A 23674-nucleotide genomic window follows, 5' to 3' on the forward strand; every position below is an offset into this window, starting at 1 on the left:
CCAGTAACTCACTCAGACTTTCTGGGGTAAGTGGACACACCAGGACCAAATGCACGAATCCGAGAGAGCCATGTGGCCTTCAGGCCTGGAGCTAAGGCACCATTAGACACGATAATAAAGCTCTCCTTGCATTCATGCCCCTGGAAGAACGAATTCTTGTGCCTCTGATGCAGGTTTGTATCTGACATCCTCTAAGAGGCCCCGACTGACCTCGTCAGGGCTGGCGGCCTGGTAGGTGCGGTTCCCGTCGCTGAAGTCCTGGTCCGCCTCTGCGTACTCGGCCTCCGCGATCACGCCGGCTCGAGGCTCATACACGGGGGTCACGTTGTGGCACAGCGCAATGGCCTTCACAGCTTCGTGGACTCGACTGCTAACACTTTTTCTCACTTTGGGAGCTGAGGACTGGGCCTTTCTTGGTGGTGTTGAACTGGTAGCATTCCCGCTAGCTTGAGACTGCATCTGATAAAATACGAACGTCACAAAATTAAAGAGACAACGTAGTTGATACTGGAGTTACCAGCACGTGTGATTTTTATGAGTGCATCAGTGAGGGATGAGACAAGCAGCTCTTAGGGAACGGGCTCGCTCACGTGACGTGTCCGTGCTAGCGCCGTCAGCACTCGCGTCTCCTGGTCGGCACGGCTACCAAACTGTTGCAGTACTTAGAGTCGGAGGGTTTTCCTTTTCTACATTCACTTGATCCATAGCATTGGCTTGCTAAGTCCGTAATAAGTCATGTTTGTTCTCCTTGTAAAGATGGGGTGAGTTAAAGAGCAAACCAGAGCCATATGCTCCTAACTGCTTTCATGTTTCGTTAAAAAGTGCTGTACCTGAAGTGGACTAAAGCTAAAAGCAGGAAAAAATACTTACGAATCTTCCTTTAATACAATAAAGGAATCCAGCCTGTCACAGCCTCTGTATTAAGAGCTAGTTTTGTGCATGACAGTAACCCCGGCATCTGACGAAAACTGATCTTCACCTCCTATTTCAGACTCTTGTGCTCCAGACGTGACTCCCCGCTCCCTCCATTTGGCTCCCCCCGCACCAGGCTGCATTCGAGGGCGCTCGCCTCGGCCAGTAGAGTGGCCATTCCCCCCCGCTCCAGGGGGAGGTGGAGCAGGACCACAGAGGCTCCTCGGTTACCTTCATGGCCACTTGTGACGGCCCTCCCGAGAAAGCCAGGCTCTCGCTTTTGGACGGGGCATGCAGAGCCACCGAGCCGTGACTACTCTGCCCGTGAAGTCACAGTGCTGTCTAATGAAGGGTTTGCTCGTGCAGCTCAGCAGCTGGCACTGCCTCTCCCCTGCGCTCGCCTCCCACCCGCCTGCTGCTTGCACGGCAAAGGGAGAGCGGCACGCAACACGGCTGACTCCCCTTAGGACTCTGTTTATCGATGGCTGTAGAATTTCATTTCACACAAATGCCATTAAAGATTATGCCCTCCATCACCAAATGCTTCCGGAGGGGAAATATAATCAGATTATGAAAGATTCATGTTACATTGCAGTGGACCTGGTAGACTATTATCATCTTAATAAAAAGACAGAATCTCAGGAATAAAATCAATTTTACAAAAGAGTACTATCTAACCAGCCAACCAACAGACAGCTTCGAAAAAAGATTTTTAAAAGACCTCCTCCGTGGAAATAAGTATTAAATATCTGCTATTTTTATACACTGACTCATCCTTTCTGTTTCTAAATTTTCTAGAAAACAGCTTATTTGGAGCTATTAAAATCATATTCATGCATAATGTAAATTTATTTTTTAAAAACAGATTTTAACCTGGTACTGTTTCGACCTAGACCTAGATTACCAGGAGAAGGGAAGACCTATTCCTTCTCCTTTTTAGATTTTCCTTCTGTTAATAAATGTTCTAGGTTACAAAATGCTCTGTATTGCACTGAGTGACATCCAACTGAAGAAAGGGCTTGGTTTTCAGTATATGTGTGCTTGTGTAAGTGATCATTACATCCAATAAACACATATGCATTAGATACTTTTCTTTTGACAGCGTCTTGAAAAGTAAAGTATACGCCGTTCTGGTAAACATTACAGAAGAAAGAGAAGGTTTTCACAAACTGAATGTAAGGCAGACAGTACACCTGAATTCGGTCAGAGCAGAAACTGCTCAGGGCGTGTGTGGCTCAGCCCCGTCTGTGGAAGTCAAGTCAGAAGTATGACCATCAATACACAGGGCCTACAGCCTCTGGGGGCGCCGCTGCCAGACGGCCCGTGGGAGCCTCGAGGCGGCAGTGGTCTGTGTACATGCGAGGCCCCGCTTCCCTGGGGGGCGGGTGATGGCACGTTTGCACCTGATATATGCTGGCCTGTTACAACGGGGGTGCCCGAACCTCACAAGAGGCCAGCAGAGAGGCAGAAAAGCAGCCTAGGGAAGTGATGGCTGGCTCTGGGTTCAAACCACAGCCTTGTGTGTGCAGCATCTTAGACACCCTGGGCTTGCAAGGTTTGGTTACTCAGAATCAGTGAATTCAAATGAGTGCAACACGAACGCTACCTGAGAACAGGCTAGGGGACCTCTGCGGCCTAAACTGACCTTTGCAGAGTGGCCTGTGTCTGCCTGCCCCACACCCTGTCATCTGTGGGAACACGTGGCCCTGTGGGCCCCATGTCAGGATCTGGCGTGTCAGGACCTTCCCGGGCCACAGACGCACTTGCAGAGCGCACGGCCTACCAAGTCTCTGGCAAACACTGTGGCTACTAGGCTGTGTATTTCCTGTCCCTGCAACTTCAGAGAGCTCCTGAAGCTCCAGGGAAAGGCCAAGACTTAGGATATACGCCCCCTGCCTCCACCCAAGGAGTCCTTATCTAATCCAGACACAGACGAGGTATTTGCAGATGAAATAACATGACATTTGAGTTTCACTTCACAGTGATATGGTGAAGGAGGAGCAGGGCTACGGAGGGAACCAGGTCTGCGGTGCATGGACAGCTGCTGAGGCCGAATGACAGGGACATAGGGCTCACGATACCGTGTGTCTACTTCTGTTTATGGAAAAGGCAAAAAAATATGAGAAAGTCTTACTAATTATGAAGAAACCCAGAGGAACTGGTAAGAAACACCTGTGATGCAGTATTCTACTTAATAGTCTTAAAAATACTACCTATCCTGAGTAATCTTTTGGAATATTTCACTAAGAAAATTATTTAATATGAATAAATGGTTTAAGGTCATTATATCCTTTCTATTATTTTACAATATAGAAATGCTCATTCAAAATTGTTCAGTGGCTCAGTCGGTTAAGTGGCTGCCTTCGGCTCAGGTCATGATCCCAGGGTCCTGGGAGCGAGCCCTACATCGGGCTCCTTCCTCGGCGGGGAGCCTGCTTCTCCCTCCCCCTGCTTGTGCTCTCCCTCTATCTCTATCAAACAAACAAACAAACAAATAAATAAATAAATAAAATCTTTACAAAGAATAAAAAAAATAAAATAAAATTGGTTCAAAAACTGCTTCTTGATTTATAAATTAAAACTGAGTGTTTTAGGACATTCAAAGATGTTTGCCGATTTCCAGATCAGCGGATACAGTGGGTTCCGGCTGGTTCGACAGAGCCAGGCACTTTTGCAGGCAGCTCCCGTGCGGATGCCAATGAGCTTACCTGTGAGTATGGATTCCTGAGGTGGCTCTGGATCTCCTCCATCGTGTCTGCTCCATAAGACACAGTCCCCAGGTGCAGCCTCTTAAACACCATCTCGTTCTGGGTGAGGGTTCCTGCAACAAAGACCAGGTCACAGAGGAAAGCTCATCAACGGGACCAGGACTCCCCATCCCGTACGTGGACCTCCACGGGCCGAGCTCTCATAGCTGGGCGCCCCTCGGCAGTGAGAATGCTCTGCTCTGTAATTCCAGCAGCTAGGAATGTCCTTCCCCACTGAGGACAAGTGTCCCTCCCAGATCCCTCCGGAAGAGCGCGATAACGTGAAGGGCTCTAACTACCTGAAGAAAGTGTGGCCTCTGTCTTTCAGTTCAGATGCATTGTTTGGTACAAATATAACTTCTGCCTGTTCTGAAAGAGACAGGCGTGAAACTGGAAAACAGAGTCACTACCTTTGTAATTATACTCTAGAACACTGCCTGAGAAAGACATCAACTAGTCCCAAATTAGCGTGCCTACCAGTTTTTTAAAAAAAACACCCAATTTTGAAAAATTAAGTATTTTTCATTGAACAGAAACAGATGCATTTAACCCTTAGCACCACTTGCATCATGTGGAGCAACAGAAAGGTCAGTGAGCAGGGAGGCACGTTCTCTTTAGCTGGGCTTCTGCCCGGTGAGCTGCCTGGAGGTGCTCACGTCCCTCCAGATGGCCAGGGCTCACTCCTGGGGACAGCCAGTCCATGTAGGCCAGGCACTCACGTGTGCTTGAGCATGAGGAAGTGCTTCACCCCTGGTGTGTAAGGAAGTCAGTTAAGAGAGGAGCACGCACAGGTCAATTTTATGAGATGTCTTGGGTCTGCCAAATACAGTGAAGTAACATCATGAAAGGCAGCGAGACGTTAACATTATTTCAAAAACGGTGAATTTTCATTAAAAGTGACACATAAATTCACAATGGTACACATCTTCATGACTCTGAAAACCCTAAACATTGTGTATGTGTATCACTTAATATAAAAATGCACACACAATACGCACATAGGATTTTTGCTTACTGGGTTTTCTAGAAGTAAAGCAACCTGGGGAAGTGTGAACACCTGTGAGCAGGGGCGTCAGGTACGGTAACGAAAAGTGCGGTCATGTAGGCCCCCGGGCTTTTCTGCACTTACCTCACAGCTCACAGAAGGATCACCCACTGACTGATGTAATTATCAATGTGGATATGAACAATCCTATCCCCACTCAGTTAGAAGCTGGGCTTTCCACACGGTTACAAGGCACCCATAAAATATTAACTAACTTCTGTTTCTTTGGCACATGTGATGTGGAAGATATAATAAGTGTTTTCACATCTATCCATGACTCCATACACATTGGTGTTCAAAACAAAATAGCTCAGAACTCCCACTACAGGACAGGAAGGCTACGTTAACATGAAGGAAAATCCGTATTTCATAACACTGTTTCAGAGACTGTTTTGAATAACCTTCTTACAAGAATGGATAGAATACATACATTAGGGTCTCATAAATTTCAAAGAGCAGCTCTTCTCAGGGATGCTGATCAGTTTTAGAAATTTTGCTTTTTCAAAATTCTATTTAGCCCGTTTAGTACCTCAATTAAATGGCACCTAAGTTTCCTGAAATCAAAATTATGTGAGAAGTACAGTTTAAAAGGGTTTCCTGGTTATGTCATCCTCATTAAGTAAAGCAGAATTAATTAAAATAGTTTAAAGAATGTAATTAAAAACAATTCAGCTTCCAAATGAAATAAGGAAGTTCTAGAAATTATTTACATCACAGATTTGAGATGAAGACAATAGTTACCTATCATCAAAAGCTAATGAAATTGTACATTAATTCCTATTAGAATAAGCACCAAGCTCACCTCTGTTACGTGTGCCCAAATGAGCAGTTCCCTGAAAATTTATTATTTAAAAAAAAATATTTTACTCATCAGATTGACATAATTAAAGAATTTCCTGTAGACACTTTTTCCTCTGACATACACTGAATGTGAGGCTTCGAATCTACGGTGGGCTGTGGTATGAGGCAGTTTATAAATACGATGACAATAAATAATACTTTTCAACCTTTTTATTACTAAGAATTTTACACGTATGGCAAAAATAAGAATACTACGCCTGCACAGTTCCTACCAAGAATAAACTACTATTTCTTTAGGTTTGTAAACCACTGAACGCAAGTGGCAAAAGACCCTAAGCGAAGGGTGCTCTGCCCTGCTCACTGGCTCACACCGCGGGATCCGCGGGGATGGAACGGGGATGCGCCCAGTTCACCCAGTGCGAAGACCCACCGTCTCACAGTGCTGTTGCTGGAACTGGGTGGATCACTTCCGTGTTTCTTTTTTGTGAAAACTGAAGGCTGACATACACTATCTGTTTCAGGTGTACACGGCAGCGGTTCGCTATTTTTATACAAAATGCTCCCCGTCTAAGTGCGGTCGCCATCTGTCACCGCACAGCCCTAGTACAGTATCACCAGCCACACTCCCCATGCGGTACTGTACATCCCCGGGACTCATTTGATAACCGGAGGTTTGCGGCTCTCCCCCCTCCTCCGCCCCCTCCCCTCTGGCAACCACCCATTTGTCTCCATGTCTTTGAGTCTGTTTCTCTTGTGTTTGGTTATTTAGATTCTGCAACTTTGGCTTTCTCGGACTCATTTCACTGAGCACCATACCCTCTAGGTCCATCCTTTTTGTCAAAAATGGCAAGATTTCATTTTTATGGCTGAGTAACATAGGTCTCTACCACCTCTCCCGTATCCATTCATCTACGGATGGATGCTTGGGATGTTTCCAGATCTCAGATATTGTAAATAATGCTGCTGCAAACATAGGGGTGGTGTGTATCTTTGTGAATTAGTGTTCATTTTGTTTGGATAAACACCCAGAAGTGCAATTGCTGGATCACATGGTGATTCCTTTTAATGTCTTGAGGAACCTCCACACCGTTTTCCAGAGGGGCTGCGCCCGCTTGCGTTCCCACCAGCCGTGCACGGCGGTTCCCCTCTCTCGGCATCCTTGCCAACACCTGTTGATTTTAGCCACTGTGACCTGTGTGAAGGAGATGTATCATCGTAGTTTTAATTTGTATTTCTCCCACGATTAGTGATGTTGTGCATCTTTTCATGTGTCTACAGGTATTCTTTGAAAAAATGTCCTTTCAGATCCTCTGCCTATTTTTAAACTGGGGCGTTTTAATTGTTTGATACTAAGTTGTCTAAGTTCTTCATATGTTTTTGGATATTAACCCCTTACAGGATGGATGACTTGAAAATATCTGCTCCCATTCAATAGGTTCCTTTTTCATTTTGTTGATGGGTTTCCTTGGCTCTGAAGAGGCTTTGTAGTCTGATGAAATCCCATTTGATGGAATCCTGTCTGTTTATTTTAGCTTTTGTTGCCCTTCCCTGGAGAGACAGTTCCAAATAAATGTTGATAAGGCCGATGTCAAAGAGATTACTGCCTGTGTTCTCCTCTGGAACCTCTGGTTTCTGGTCTTCAGTCCTGCGTTCATCTTGTGTGGTGCGGGACAAAGGGCCGGTTTCCTTCCTCTGCACGCTGCTGTCCAGCTCTTGTGGCACCACGTGCGAGGACACTGTCCGCTCTTGCCCTCCTCGGCCTACCTTAGTTGCCCATTTACGGGTGCGGTTTTTTTCTGTTCCCCTGGTCTGTGTGTGTGTCGTGCTGGGGCCACACTGTTAGGATTCTCTGGCTTTGCAGACATTCTAGGGTCTAAGGTGTCACCATTCCCAGATCTCATGGTGCCCAGCTCCACCCACTCTTCCTCTAGGATGGTTGTTCTACCCTGTGGACGCACAGCCTTGGCCTCCCCTTCCGCCACCTGGCCCGCACGCCCCCTGACCAGCAGCACCCGCCCCTGCCGGAGCGCCCCCTGAGCGCCTGACTGCGGGCACTGCCGCCCCCCTGCCGCCCACCCCCTCACCGTGAAACACCGGCTGAGGCTGGCGAGGGGGTCCACAGGCACGCAGGCGGAGGTGGGTGACGGAGCTGCCCCACACGCCGCCCTCATCATCCTCCGTCCTTTCTGCCAACCCTCAGACCTCCTCACACCAGCCGCACAGGTGTGGTGGGGGGGCTCTGCCGCGGCTACATGTACTCTGGGGCCCTCACCGCTCATCCCGACTTGCGAGACTCGGGAATGGCTTCTGACCTCCTGACTGGTGCCGCCTTCCTAGAATAAGGACCCTTCATTCTCCTCCCTCCCTCAAACACAACCAGCAATGTCCACCGTCTACATGAAATGTCAGCTGGGCAGTGCACTTCACGGCTGCTGGGACCTGCCAGGCCCCTGAAGTGCTAGACGATTACAGAATTAGAGCTCTCCAGTTTAGAAAATAGCAACTACCAGGAATCTCAATGAAATGATAGGAAAAAATAAGAAACATATGCATTTCATAAGAAACAACTCTAGTTTAAAGAAAAAACTGCTACCTCACAAGGAAATGTGTGATTCCTCCCCCTGGGTGGCACGCCTACCACAGGCCTTTCTCGTGTCCGCCAGCCTCCTGAGTAAGGGCTGCTGGCCTCTCTTCTGACTTCTCCTGCAGCAATTCTGGATTCCACAGCGGCACAGGGGGCTGCCCGCATCCCCCGCCTGGCACCCCACTGGCCGTCCCTGTGTTGAGTGGCGCAGGATCAGACCAGTGCCCGGCACCGCGCAGCATATCAGCTTCACGTCACCGTCATGTGTGGATCTGCACGGCCAGCATGGCCATCAAGATGCAGAGGCATCCCATCTGCACCAACATGGTCCTCGCCTGCATCCGTGGCCACATCCATGCCCTCGCCCACCCCTAGTCTGGCACGACCCATCAGTTCTTCACCGCGCTGATTCTGTTTGTGACAATGGCCGTCCAGGCTGCCCGCCCAGCAGACATGAAAGTCCGACCCTTAGCCTTCTTGGACTCCATGCTGGCCTGGGAGCTGGGTCATCTGGACAGCCAGGAGAGGTTGGAAGTCTAGGGTCCCCACTTGGTCTTCGGAGACAGAGGGTGGGGCCTTTGCTGAGCACAAATGGACAGGGAACACTGTGCAAGCTGCTGCTGCACCATGCACTGACTGGACACACTTACATGTGGCCATGGGATGGCCACCGCCGTGGTAACTCCTCCGTCCGTCACATCATCACGGGGCCACGTGTGCTGTGCTTTCTCCAACGGCTGGAATGGAAGCGTGAGTGTTCCTGTCTTGCCAGGCTGCTCCTTCGGTCACAGAGAGCAGCTCTTCTCGGCCTGTCTGTGCCCACTGGCATTTCTGCATCGCTGGCTTCTCCAGGCCCCAGTCTGGGCATGAAGCGGAACACCAGGGAACTGACTGCTGGTCCTCCTGATGGGGCGAGCCTGCCTTCCTCCCTCCCCGCTCACAGTCTTCTTGTGTGCGCTGCACGTAGCACGTCAGGTGCACGGTGTGCTCAGCAGGACAGACAGGGAGAAGAACATCCACTCCATCGTTCTGGAATTGGAGGCCTTCATTTATATTAAAAGTTGTAAATACTTGTTGTACCTTCTCACACCCTGGGATCACCTAGTTTAGGTATATAACCTCTTCCAACTTTTCCACTGGTAGAGACAAGTATGCATTTATAAACTATTTTTTCACATGACTACACACAGGGGTATTCCACGTTATTTTTAGGGGGTATACCATAAACCCAGTATGGTACACAAGGTTCTGCTGGATCTTCCTCCCAAACACGGATACTCAGATGGTTTAAAATTTTTTGTTATCACCAAAAAATGCAGCTACAAAACCATTATTTATGTGGGGTAGATTCTTAAAGATGAGATTTCGGAGAGTACAGTTTGAATTTACATATAGGGCCATGCCAGTGACCCACACGTTATACTGACCAGGATGCCTTCCGCCCACATTGGGTGCTCAGCAAGGCCGTCGACTGGCATCAGCTCAGAATCACAGAACTGTTCAGAGGCACTCGCCCTAAATTATGTTAAGATTTGACAGTTACACATTTACTTACCTAGTGATAAATTTACATTTATACTGGTCTCCTTATGTAAATTCTACTATCCATATATACCTTTTTTTTAAAAAAGATTTACTTATTTATTTTGAGAGAGTGAGAATGAGAGAGAGAGAGAGTACAGGAGAGTGGGGAGGGTCAGAGGGAGAAGCAGTCCCCTCGCCGAGCAGGGAGCCCGATGTGGGACTCGATCCCGGGACTCCACGATCATGACCCGAGCCGAAGGCAGTCGCTTAACCAACTGAGCCACCCAGGTGCCCCTATCCATATATACCTTGCAAATGCTCACGTTCTTAAGAAGTCTTGAGACTACACACTGTTATAATAAAACATTTTGGTTTTAAATGAATAGTTTTTCTTTGAAGATTGCATGTATTTTACATCAAGGCAGCAGAGTGGGTAGGACCTCCAAGGTGCCCATGAGATTAGGTCTCCTGCTCCACGGCCTCAGATCAACAGGGTGGGGATGCTGCGTTCAGGCTGGGCAGTGGCTCTGTGTCTGACTGTGTGCATCCCAGCAGACCCTGAGCACTGCTGCCCACTCACCACCTGGGAGATTTTAAATCCTGATACCCAAGTCACAGCCCCTTATCACCTGGACCAGAGTGCCCGGGGAGAGAGCTGGTCTCTACACAAGGCAATGGTGGTTCCACGCAATATCTGGAGTGTGGGAAAAGGAAGGATCAGCTTCAGAGAATTAAGAGGAACGTAAACCCCACACTCCTGTGCCTCGGTGTTAAGACACCACGCTTCCAGCAATCGGTCCCCCTCACGTTGATTCTTTCCCTTCACCATCGAGTATGCTGTCAACTGGATCAGGGCCAAGACACCGAAGAGACAAAGCTCAGTGATGGCTGCTTGACCTCGCTCCCTTTCAAACGCACTTCCATGATCACCTCAACTGTACCGTGTGTATGAGAACTATGTTTATTTCACGCTTGGTATCAGCGTGTCCTCCTCCCACACTCTCCACTCATCATGGAAAAAGGAATTGAAACACACGATTGCCTCCATTGCCAAGGCAGTGACATGATACTGCTGTCCAACAAGCACGTCCCCATGACCCAGCGTGAGCGAGCCGTCCCAAGTCACAGCCAGCCTGTCTGGGAGAGGGTGTGGGCACGCCCAACTCACAAACCCAGACAGCATGTGAAAAAAGGCGGGGGCGAACACACGCTTACCACGAGTTCACAGTCCGCACGACGTAAGGAATACAAAAGTGCATCGAAGTAAAAAGTATGACAAAGAAACCCAGACCCCTTGGCTGCATCAGTACCGCACGCAGCAGACAACCAGCCACTGGAAGAAACCTGCTACGACACTTCACCGAAGACACAGGAATGAACAGGACGTGCGCAGAGGGCACAGGTCGGACTGCGTTCTCCTGCGTCTTCTCCAGGACCCGGGGTCACACTGGCCTCTCCAGCACCAAAGATTCTCCTAAAGCAGTACTGCAGGAGACCTCCTCCTCACGCCGGAGGAGACATTGATACGTGGAGCACGGCAGCACGCATGGCCTCTGGCGTCTGTAAGCTCGGGCACCTGACACTGGGGATGCCTCTGCTCTTCATGCACGTGCTGACTCTGTCAGGTCATCAACCTCTGCTTCCCAACGGCAAGATTAGGAAGTAATTCTAAGGTTCATGGAATTAAATATAGTACTAAGTATAATGATTGAATGACAGTTTAGTTTTATCAAGGCAAAATATGCCTAAGCACCTGATTTAGCTACATCTCGTCCTTCATTAAGCTAAGTGTAATATCACATATTTTAACGTCCCAAATGTTGGCAAGGATGTGGAGAAAGGGGAACCCTCCTACACTGTTGGTGAGAATGCAAAGCTGGGGCAGTCACTCTGGAAAACAGTATGGAGGTTCAAGATGTTGAAAATAGAGCTACCTTACAACCCAGCAATTGGGTATTTACCCAATTACTAAATACCCCAAATACTTTGGGGTATTTACCCCAAAGATACAGATGTAGTGAAAAGAAGGGGCACCTGACCCTCAATGTTTATAGCAGCAATGTCCACAATAGCCAAACTGTAGACAGAGCCCAAATGTCCATCGACAGACGAATGGATAAAGAAGACGTGGTCCATATATACAATGGAATATGACTCAGTCATCAGAAAGGATGAATACTGAACATTTACATCAATGTGGTTGGAACTAGAGGGCATTATACTGAGCGAAATAAGTCAATCAGAGAAAGACAGTTATCATATGATCTCACTGAAACAAGGAACTTAAGAAACAAGGCAGAGAATCATAGGGGAAGAGAGGGAAAAAATCAAACAAGATGAAACCAGAGAGGGAGACAAACCATAAGACAAACCTCTTACCTCTAGGAAACAAGTTGAGGGTTGCTGGAGGGGAGATGGGTAAGTGGGGGATGGGGTAACTGGGTGATGGGCAGTAAGGAGGGCACGTGATGTAACGTGCACTGGGTGTAATATGAGACTGACAGATCACTGACCTGTACTTCTGAAACTAATGTTATATGCTAACTGATTTTAATTATAAATGAATAAATAAAGAGGAAGGGGAGGTTTGGCAGAAAGATACAGGATGCTGACACCAAAGGACAGAAACGGAAACAATTACATTACTGTTTCTCAACCAGATGAAAAAGTTTTCTAGCTAGAGCCCAAGGCTGGAAAGCACTGAACAAAAAAGCAGAAGACACTTTGTTACGTAATACCCTCCTGTCCTGAAAACTGGATCTGTTGGAAAAACTGTTTTTTTTTCTTTTTTTAATTTCCTGACTTTGCAGACTATTGTTACTTGTGGTACTTAACACGGATTTAGGAATACGCGAATATTTTTAAAAGCAGATGACAATATGTTTAGAGAAAAACCACGTGTCCCCCTGAACTGGTTTTTGGAGCCACGCACGGAGTTATTAACGGCTGGCGGTCAACGCCACGAGGCAGCCTCGGAGTGCGAGCAGGAAGCCGTGCTGCGGCGGGAAGAGCACCTGAGACACGACGGGGTTGTGTGTGGGAGGTGCGGCTGACGGTTCTTCAGACACGTACCTCATCCTGCCCTCAGGTGTGAGCCCCTCTGCACCTCTGCCTCGGTGGGCCGGAGAGAAGCAAGGGGAACCTGGGCGAGTTTGTGGAGAGGAGGGTCTACAGACGTCCATGCTCATGCGGCTTCCCTGGAGGGGCTGACGAGGAGCTGGTCCCGCCGGGCGGTCCCGAGGACAACCAGGCGCCGGCACACGTATGCTGCTCTAGTATGGGAGCTGACCTCAGAAGAACAACGCTGACTTAGAATGTCTTATGGCCAGACGCCCGACTGTGTGCAAACGCACCCGGGACACCCTCGGGGCGCGTGCTGGAGCATCGCTCTCACAGTGCTGTGTGTGCGTACGTGTGCATGTGCACATGCGTGTACACAGGTATACCGACTGCGGGGATAAAGCAGAACATGCAAGAAATTTCAACTACAAATGTGAGAACAAGAAGTGCCAGGAACTGACTTCCGGCAATGTGTTTTCTGTCCCAACCCGTCTGCGTTTCTTAAGGGAAATGTCCAACGTACCCCAAAGCGGACAGAATGGCATCATGTAAAGTGGCGAATGGAGGCCTCACATCAGCAAGGACCACCTCAGGGCCACGCTCCTGGGACCTGCCACTTCCTGCCTGAGCGTGTCAGCTATTAACAACAGAAGGGGCTGCTACAATAAATGTAACCCCCATGTTATCACAGCAACAAACAGCAGGAGCTCCTCAGCATCAAATACCAAGGCCAGGCCTGGTTCCCGTTGTGTTTCTACACTGTTTGCTTGAGTGTGGGTCCAGGTGAAGCCTCCTGAGCCCAAGGCCACAGTCTTCTCTGCTCTCTCGTTCTTCCTTGTAAATGAACTTGCTCCAGTGTGTTCCCTACGGTCTGGACTTGGGTGCTGATGGGCCTCTGGGCTCTGCAGACACTCTGTGCAGAGGCAGAGCCCCTCTGTCAGAGGCACATCCGCCCGCCTCTTCCTGTGCCAACGATCAGGTCCTATGCCCATTAACCCACCACAGCTTGAGGGTGGCATCTCTCTGAGTCACATGGTAGATGGTTTACTCAGAGCATCTTGCTCCCGAGACTACTGAAGACGAGCATTCTGGCATTCCCAAATGCAATACTCCATGTGGACAGCAAGTATTTTCCAAAACCAAAGGCACATCATGATTACTGCTCCGATCACAGACTGTTTCTAGACAGCAAATCTGGAGCTGTAGAGTGACTGCTATTTTATTTTATTTTTTATTTATTTATTTTTAAAGATTTATTTATTTGAGAGAGCAAGAATGAGAGAGAGAGAGTACATGAGAGGGGGGAGGGTTAGAGGGAGAAGCAGGCTCCTCGCTGAGCAGGGAGCCCGATGCGGGACTCGATCCCAGGACTCCAGGATCATGACCTGAGCCAAAGGCAGTCGCTTAACCAACTGAGCCACCCAGGTGCCCCGAGTGACTGCTACCTTAATACACTGCTTTAGCTCACTGTCCTCAGTCAGCCTGGTGATAGCATTTTAAGTTCTGAGATGAAAACTCCAACTACGCAGTTACGTTTGCTTCCTGCTGCCGTTTGGAGAACTCTCTAGAGTAATGCACAAAGACCCCTTGAAATTATGGGAGGCCACAGAGTTCCCATAGACACATACAAGCACATACTAAAATAGTAAATACACTGTTGCATTTAAAAATTTAGTTTAAAATAATTAAAAGATAACATATCCAGATTTAAACTATTTCTTTCTTCTTTTGGGCTTTGTTTACATTTATTTTTTATTTTTTGGGTTATGTTTATAAAGATTTTTATTTTATTTTTTTATAAAGATTATTTATTTATTTATTTATTTATTGAGAGCGAATGGTAGAGAGAGAGCACGAGAGGAAGGAAGGTCAGAGGGAGAAGCAGACTCCCCGCTGAGCAGGGAGCCCGATGTGGGACTCGATCCCGGGACTCCAGGATCATGACCTGAGCTGAAGGCAGTCGCTTAACCAACTGAGCCACCCAGGTGCCCTATAAAGCTTTCTATTAAGATAGATACCTAGAAGTTCTTTATTCTGGTGCTTCATGGAGCCAAAGAGAATGAAACAAAAGACAAGTTTAGAGTAGTTTCTGAAAACTCAGCAGTTTAAAAAAATGATCATTTTAGGTCTTAAATGTAGGTCTGTGATCCATCTGGAGCTAGTTTTTGTGTGTGGTGTGAGGTAGGGGTCCCCCTTCATTCTTCTGTATGTGGACGTCCTGCTCTCCCTGCCTGTCAGTTGAAGGGGCTGGTCCTCCCCAGTGAGGATGGCGGCACCCGTGCTGGAATCCAGTCGACCGGCAGCGTCAGGCTTTAGTTCCTCCTGGCACACCGTCCTGGCAGCCTTATTGGAAGTCGTCTGAGTGTCCAGCTAGGGACTGATGTCCGGACTGTGGATGCCACCCCCTCGATCTCAAGGTCTGTCCTCACACCAGCACCATCCTGTCTTGATCCCTGCAGCCTGGTGGCAGGCTCTGGGATGAGGAACTGTGGAGTCCTTCCATTTGCTCTTGTCCCAAGATTGTTTACACCACTCTGGGCGCCCACCCTCCCTGCATTTCCACAGGAATTCTAGGATCAGCTTGTCAATTTCTCCAAAGAAGGCAGCTGGGATGTTGAGGAATCGTGTAGAATCTGTAAATCAATTTGGGGAATCCTATTGCCATCTTAACACTATAAAATACTGATTTCATTTTTTTGATGCCATCATAAACAGAATTGTGTTCTTAATTCTATTTTTGGATAGTTCGTTGCTAGCGTATAGAAATACAATTCATTTTTGTATATTCATCTTGTATCTCAAACCTTACTAAATTCATTTATTGCTTCTAACAGATTTTAGGGGATTCCTTATGATTTTCTTTTTTTAAAGATTTTATTTATTTGACAGAGAGAGACACAGTGAGAGAGGTAACACAAGCAGGGGGAGTGGGAGAGGGAGAAGCAGGCTTCCTGGGGAGCAGGGGCTTGATCCCAGGACCCCGGGACCATGACCTGAGCCAAAGGCAGACATTTAACGACTGAGTCACCCAGGCACCCCTCCTTATGATTTTCTGTTTGAAGACCATGTCACACACAACTAGCTTCACTCCCCTTTATAGCATGGATGCCTTTCTCTTCTTGCCTACCCGCCCTGGCTAGAACCTTGCTCATAGCAGCATTCTTCCAAACAGAAACAGGAAAACCTACACTAATGTCCCTCAACTGAGATGGAAATGAAATGTGGTCTATCCACACGACGGAGTATCGCCTGCAATAGAAAGCAGTCAGGTACTGAGACACGCGACAGTGCGGGTGAACCTGGAAAGTGTCTGCTGAGCAAATGAAGCCAAACACAGAAGGCCACACGGTGTGAGCTTCCACTCCTGGGAGAAGTCCAGCACAGGCAGACCGGCTGAGGCATACGGTCGACCAGGGGTCACCGAGGGCTGAGCGAGGGCAGGGAAGCAAGGGGGTTGCTGCTGTGCACCAGGTGGCCTTGTGAGGGAGCTCGGACCGCACTGACAGCACACGGTGGTTGTGCCCAACGCTGGCGCGACCTGCCCCAGTGGCCTGCCGTCCGAGTCAAACGCTGCATCTGGTACCCTCGTCCTAGTTGCTGATAAATCACGTTTTATGGAGGTTATAACAGACATATTCAAACAAATGACTATCATTTCATCAAATAAACGATGAAATTTTTGGCTCAGTTATTTTGCCATTTGGATGAATGCATCTGCATCTCGCTGGGTGAGAGACTGGGTTATGGATGCAGACGCTCCTTTATGTAGGGGCGCGTATCTTCTAACATACTAAGGTGAATCCTGGAAGGATCTTTTTAACTTTCAATGATGTTTCTATTTCACAGCAGACCCTGTAAAACGCTGAGCAGGAAAGTCAGGGCGAGTTTGAGACTTTCTACACCCTCTTGTACAGCAGGGGCGTCTAAGGTTAAGCCAGTTACTAAAAGAGTCAGTAATGCAAAACCGCTTTTCAAATCTTAAACAATTTTCATGATTTCAATCGATAGGTCATACAATTTTTGTCATCTTAATTCAACTGTTAGTATGTCCCAAGTCTGAAGCTTCATGATAGGGATGGGCAGACGCCACCAGAAGGCTTCCCCGCGACCTGGCCGTTAGGAGAGCGCCAGGGACGGAAAATGTCTTTGGACAAAAGGCGTGTTTTGTGATTCCTGAAGAAGGAAAATGCTGTAGCTCCTTAATAAGGCAGAGGGCTCTGGAGGACGAGCAGCAAAGCAGGTAGAGGGGAACTCAATTTCTAAGGACAAAGTCCTGCAGGCACACGTCTCAGGGCAGCGACGGAGACGATTCACAGGCAGGCAGAGGACACGTTGCTGGAGACGCAGCTGCAAAGTGTTCTGACCCAGTGTTTGGCGGGTGGCGCGGCCACACCGCAGCTCGTGCGTGGGACAGCCAGGGCGTGGCAACCACACAGAAACAAAGGAAAGTCTGCCCGCGGCACACTGGGGACAGGCCACCCACCCAACCCCATGGACTTCCAGCGCAGGATCCAGGCCGTGAGCAATGATCACGTGAGATCAACACAAAGCTACTCAGACTTTACGACGAAGCAATGAGGGATGGAAACACAACTTCTAATACCCTGCAGACTGTGGCCATATTCTTTGTTAATCTGTATTTGCTGTAAATGAGGCTTTCTCAGAAGACCGCGGTTCCCAGTACAATAGGCCTCTGTTCAACCACTGCCTGCATCAAGTGCCTCACCTGGGGTGAACAGCCCAGCACACACACAAGTGCGCGCTCCGGTCATGCACAGTGCCAGACCCTGCAGGTGTGTTGGCGCCAGAGGCCCCAGCTGTCGTCTGCAGGCCAGAGAGCCTGTGCCTGGCCCCAGCTTACAGGGCCCCTGGCTTACGGGACATAACCCCCAGCTCCAGGTCTCCCCGGCGAGGCACGCACGCCATGGTCCGCTGCCCCTGCCACTGTGGACACGGCGCTTCCCGCTGCAGAGGATGCGGCCTTGGGAGCTGACACGAGCCGGGTGCAAACCGCATGGCCAAGCCAGGTAACGGGTGCTATCGACACAGTGCGCATCCTAAATGACCTGTCTCAGGGCGTGGTTTGGGAATGCTCTGTCATACAGGAGCATAAAGATTCCCAACAAAGGAATTCGCGGCTCGCTCTAACAGGCTGCAGCCGGAGCGAAGTTTTATGATTTCCGAGCCCTCCGCAGCACCGCTCTCAGGAGCAGCCGGCGCAGAGATGGGGGCTCCCCAGCGGACTCGGTGCAGACGACCTGCCCTAGCATGCCAGCGCCGTCTGCTCAGTTATCACGGCACGTCCACCATTTCTGGGCAGTGTCAACATGCTCTGCACCCTGGCAGCTAACAGATGTCCGCTCTTGTCGAATGAACTGCTTCATGTTTCACGCACTGCTGGCCACACGCGTCACTATGGCAACATCATTCATTTCAGATCTTACCGGAAACGTGCACCCCAATCAAACCTAATTACACCACACCGCTTTCTTGTCCACAAGAAGGAAACTGTAATGCAATTGCGGGACACTTCGTTCTCTGTTCTGCTGGGGCAAACGAGAGGCCGCGTGATGGACGCTTCTTGTCAGAAAGCGTATTGATGAGGCACAAGCCCGATCACGATCACACCGAGGACCGCCTTATGGGCAGGTCAGCAGCGAAAGGCTCCTCACACAGCAGCTCATTCGATTAAGCAGATGATGTCTGCAAACGGTCTTACACCCCAAGTTCTCTACCCTCTGCCAAACCACCACCCCCGTCAGACCCTCTGCGATGGTGGAGCCCACCATAGTGACCACTGGGCCCCGGCCAACTGCAGAGGACCTGAATCAGTCACACGATGAGACTACTACAACACAGAGCACAGTTACTTCAGTCCCTGCCGGACGACGCTTCCCAGTAACAACAGATACGCAGCTGCGCCGGACCCCCCGGCAGGGCAGGTGAGCGCAAGTTCGAGCCATGCAGCCCTCCCGGCAGACAACACATGGCTCTGCTCGGAGGCTTGGGGGTCCCCGGAGGCCGCACGCTGCCCAGAGGTGAGGGCCCAACCCCCGTGTGCCGGCGGCCTCCATCTGTGTGAGAAGCTGGTTTCTAGACTAGTCCTACTATGTGCTGGCAGTGTGGTGACAATTACACAACTCGTCCTCAATGTCCTTCTCCTGCGATTTGGTCCGTGTGGCCTTTAGAAGCAGCCAAGGCAACACTCCCTCCTGAGTGCCCTCAGGGAGGAGGACCCGTGAAGGGCAAGTGCCCGCGGCCCCATGGCCCCAGGGCGAGGACAGGCACAGGGCTGGCACAGCGTGTGGCTCGCCTGATGTGCCGTGGGTGGCGTTCACCTTCCGATTACGGAGAAAGGGTCTGAAAAAGCTCAAGACCAAAAATTTTTAAAAACACTAAAAATGTTTAAAACTCCATGTGGCTCCAACACTAGGAAGTGGTGACAGAGGGTCCCTTCAGTGACTTCTGGAACAAAAAGGCCTTTTGGAAAATGAAATGTGTAAGATTCTCTCACTCACATATTTTATATAATGTTCTGTAATTCTTTTTAAATCTCAGAAGCCCAGATTATTTATTTTTGCTTTGTGAAAGCAGCAGAGTGAGACATGAGGAAAATGGGGTTTTACTTTATGACTCTGGGCAAAACCACTCTTCCTTATCCTGGATGGAACTCAGAATTCAAAGACAAATGGAGGAGCTATGATGAAACAAAGGAGAATGATGACCCCATCACCATTTAAAATGCATACTAAAAAGTTAGCATTTTAAGAAGAAATGATGTCACAAAATCCTTCTTCCCTTGCTGATATCACACATCCAGAGACACGGGAAGAGGAGAGAGAACCAGTCACTCTCAAGCATACTGTGTGCTGACATATGCTTCTCGTTTGCGAACCGACGTGAAATCACAGGCACCACACTTAGCTGTGTTACATGCAGATTTCAGTGGCCACGAGAGCAGGTGGGCTGCAGACAGGACAGCCCAGCCCGCACCTGCTCCCCGGATAAGCACGCCGCGCACCTCACACACAGGGCAGGAGGGGAGCACAGAATTCCGAGAGGGGAAGGCCCCAGACCTTTCTGGGTTCAACATTAAACCGTGACACCGTCATTGCTAGTTAGCATTCAACTGCAAACACTCCACAATTTATGCATTGTACTGATAACCGCTTTTGTTATGTTCAGTCTGGTTTTGTTGTCCAAGATGATGCCATGGACATCCCTGGGCTTGTCTCCTGCTGCGCGTGCGCACGTGTCTCCTTGGGGAGCAGGAGCCAGAGGGGCACCGCGGTGCGCAGGCTGTCGGGGCTCGTCCGTTCGGACAGAGCGGTGGCCACCAGGTAACGCTCCCACCAATGGTGCAGACAAGGTCCTGGGGCAGTGTGCGCCTCAGACAGGTCGGACTTTTCCACACGGGGTGTGGCACTGAGATGCCCACCCTCTCGCTTAGCTCCTGCTCAGGTCTTCAAACTTATATCCATGCAGGCTTTACACAAGTTCTGCTTGGATTTATTTCTAATTACTTTATACATTTTGCTGCTATTCTAATTGGCCTTTTTGGAATTAAGTGCCCCCACTGTTGCTGGTATGTGGAAATGTAGTTTAATTCTGACACTGAATTTGCAGGTGTGACTAAGTCCTTCTGTCATGCGGCACCCTTGCCTCAGGGCTCCGTTGGGCTTCTCTGTGAACACGCACAGATCTGTGCACTTGGGGCACAGCGTGCCTGTTTGTGCGGGACTCCGAGTGCATGCTGCTGTTCCTGGTTTCCGATTGTATTTATGCACAAGGTCCAGGCTGCTGAGTGCAGGGCTGAGCATAGCTGGGCTTTTCCTGCCGCCGGTGGGCAGCCTGACAGCCTCCCGTGCCGCCCCCCACAGACCTGTGTGCTGTAAACTCACAGATTCCCCAGGACGCTCTTCTGTGGGGTCACTTCAGGAATCTTTTTGAGTTTGGGTTTGCTTCACTCCAGCTTCTCCATCAAAATAGTCCCACCTGTCTCCCAGAAATAACTCAACCTCTGCGGAGGCACGCCTGCGTGTCTCCCACACTTTATTCTCTGGATCTTTTCCTGTCGGCTCAGTGAGGATGGGAAGGGAGAAATCTGATGGCATTTTCGCAGCCTACCTTCTTGAGTCTGAGCTCCTCGTTACTTTGGAGTTCTTCGGACTTACGAGCATCACCTGACGGGACAGCCCCCGACGTGCCATAATGACCAACCCTGACCACAACCAAATGCCGCTGGGGTGCCCGGCTGGCTCAGTCAGTGGAGTGTGTGACGCCTGATCTCAGGGTTGTGGGTTTGAGCCCCACGCTGGGGATAGAGATTACTTAAATAAAAACAAAAAAACCCACTCTAAATTAAAAAACAAAACAAAACCACGTGCCACAGGCAACTGGATTTTGACTGGAACTGCAGTAAACCTATCACTTCATCGTGAAGGCAGGCTCTACGCAATCCCGTATCTTCACGCTGGGGACCTTGCGCTGGAGACTGCAGTCTGTCCCTTCACTGGTTTACGTCTTCCTTCACGTTTCTCTGTAAGGTCTGATCATCCTCACACACGCCCTTCACTCCCCTCACGTCGGTATGCCCACGTGTTTCACACGTGCTTGCGCTACCACGAGTGGGGCCTTCCCTCTTCCGTCCACTTGACACGCAGGGAGCTACTTTATTATTCTGACCTGTGACCTGACACTTCATTGGTTCGTACTCTTAGCAGTTGATTCCCTTGGTTCATTATTTCATCTACAAATATTTGCTCCATCTTTCAGGCAGAGAGCTTATTTCTAGTTCTTGTCTTACTGCAACGGCCAGAATGAAACATGTTAATAGGGCGGTTAGATTTCTCTCTTTCCAGACTAAGCTTTTTCTAGTATTTTATTAAAAATAATGTTGAATTTTACTTGAGACACATTTTATCATATTATACAAGTATCCTTAGTTCTAGTTCACTAAGAATTACTATGAGATATTTTTTAAGACTTATTTATTTTAAAGAGAGAGCATATGTGACTGAGGAGAGAGGCGGAGGGAGGGAGAATCTCAAGCAGATTCCCCCACTGAGCACAGAGCCCAACACGGGGCTTGATCTCACGACCCTAAGACCATGACCGGAGCTGAGATCAAGAGTCAATGGGCAAGGGACTGAGCCACCAGGTGCCCCAAGAGTTACCAGGAATTTAAACTATGAATGAAGAAATCAGGAAGGGATTTCACCTGTTGCTAGGATTTTCACTGGATTCAGTTTATGTTTTATTTATTATGTTAAGGATTGACAAGGATTCTTTGATGGAATAAGGGCAAATAAAATTTGGGGCAGGGACCTGAGGGTGGGATAGTCACTTGGAAGGCTCTTCAGGAGAACATTACTGTCAAAAGACCAAACCCACACACATCGTGTTACATTCTTCCAACAGCTCACAAGTATCATCCTGTAATAAACAGGCAAGCAGTATTTCCTCTCCAGAAGCCGCACTAATAAAACAAAGAACGCTATGGCAGCAGAGAATCAAAAATATATAAACATGTCATTTAAATCTCTAAGGATTTAACATTTTGCTAATTCTAATGATACTGTGTTTATTCAAAGGTGAAGGTTAGTTGTGTGCCAGTGTTCAGCGGAGTCTGGAAAATCCTAAATTTGAATGACTTCAATACGCCGCTACACATGCACGCACGCACACATGCATGCACACACAGACGCGCCAGGGTCACCCTGCACTGGATGCCGGTGAGCGCACACAGGCACATGCACACCATCGTCACCCTGCCCTGGACGCCGGCGAGCACGCAAAGGCAAACATGAACCAGGAGCAGTACCTGTTTTGTCCGTGAGCAAGTACACCAGGCGCCCCAGCTCCTCTGGGATGGTGCTGGTCCGCACAACCGTGCCGGGGATGCTCTCGTCCTTCATGATCTTCCATCCATATGCGGCTTTGCCCATGTCCAAGTTCACACGCAAACTGCCAAACAAAACCGGTTCATTACAATCGTTAGCAGGGTCCAAACCTACACGATATGTTCAAACTCACGTTTTCCATACAGGCGTATTATCTTTAACCTCACGGGAACTAAGTAGGTAATACTGTATTTCAGACTTTAAAATAAATGAATTTGTTGACACTTAAGCCAACAAACCTTTTGAGGCCCCTTATCATGTTTGTAGGCGACAGTAAACAGGCTCCTCATCCTGGTCCTCCAGTGGGGCGTGCGGAGGCAGATGTGGGAGGAGAAGGTGGATGTGCGTTAAGTACCCCCGCTCAGACACAAAGGAGAGATGGTGCGTGTGTAAGGGGTTTAGGCAGCATCCCACTCGGAACAGATATTCAAAATGCATCATGACCTTGATCCGCTCATTTTACAAGAACAAACAGGATGCTCTCCTGGGACGATGAATGCCGGACCGAACACATCCTGGGAAGACTAGGCCCCTCACAATACCAGGCTCCCGAGCAGGGACCTCCCTGAGGACTGGGGCGGTGGTGTGGCCTGAGCAGAAGCACAGCGGGGGAGAGTGGCAGGAGGTGGGATCAGACGTGGCAGGGGCCAGACCATGGTGCAGAGTGTGGGTTTCACAGTCAGGGCAACGGATGAAGGGCTCCTCTGTGACCCCAGCGGCACTCAGCTCCCTGCGGGGCTTACTGACGTGCTCACTCTGCTCCCAACTTCACACACAACCAGCTTTGCTCTCGTTCACATTCAGACTCAAGACCATTCAGATATGCTTCCAATTCTAGAAAAAAATCTGTGCCTGATTGGATTTTGTCAAGAAAAGAGCAGATGTGGTATGTGATATACCTACACAATGCAGGGAAGCTGTTGACAGTCACTCATTATGACCAACACGGCAATTCATACAGATCTACCTACTAAGAAACGCACCCTTGAGAAGCAACGTGGAGGACTCAGAGTCAGTGGAGAGAGTCCAATTTGTAGGTAAGTTAAAGAAAATTAAAATAATCATAATGAGCTATTTGTCCATAAAGCTCACATCTTAA

General features: G+C 49.0%; 1 protein-coding gene across 1 annotated transcript; it reads right to left on the bottom strand.

Annotated features, from left to right (window-relative positions):
- Positions 1–130: 130 nt before the first annotated feature.
- On the bottom strand, positions 131–22627 carry LOC148161930 (putative phospholipid-transporting ATPase IIB). The gene is made up of 3 exons (XM_088020503.1): positions 22497–22627; positions 3621–3733; positions 131–459 (listed from the first exon to the last, which is right to left on the bottom strand). Exons 1-3 carry the CDS (start codon positions 22618–22620, stop codon positions 133–135), a joined length of 564 nt encoding a protein of 187 aa, XP_087876629.1. The 5' UTR covers positions 22621–22627; the 3' UTR covers positions 131–132.
- Positions 22628–23674: the final 1047 nt, after the last annotated feature.

The sequence above is a fragment of the Eumetopias jubatus genome, unplaced genomic scaffold (assembly GCF_037043125.1).
Source record: "Eumetopias jubatus isolate StellerSeaLion01/CBP00866 unplaced genomic scaffold, mEumJub1_p1.0 scaffold_36, whole genome shotgun sequence".
NCBI lineage: Eukaryota > Metazoa > Chordata > Mammalia > Carnivora > Otariidae > Eumetopias > Eumetopias jubatus.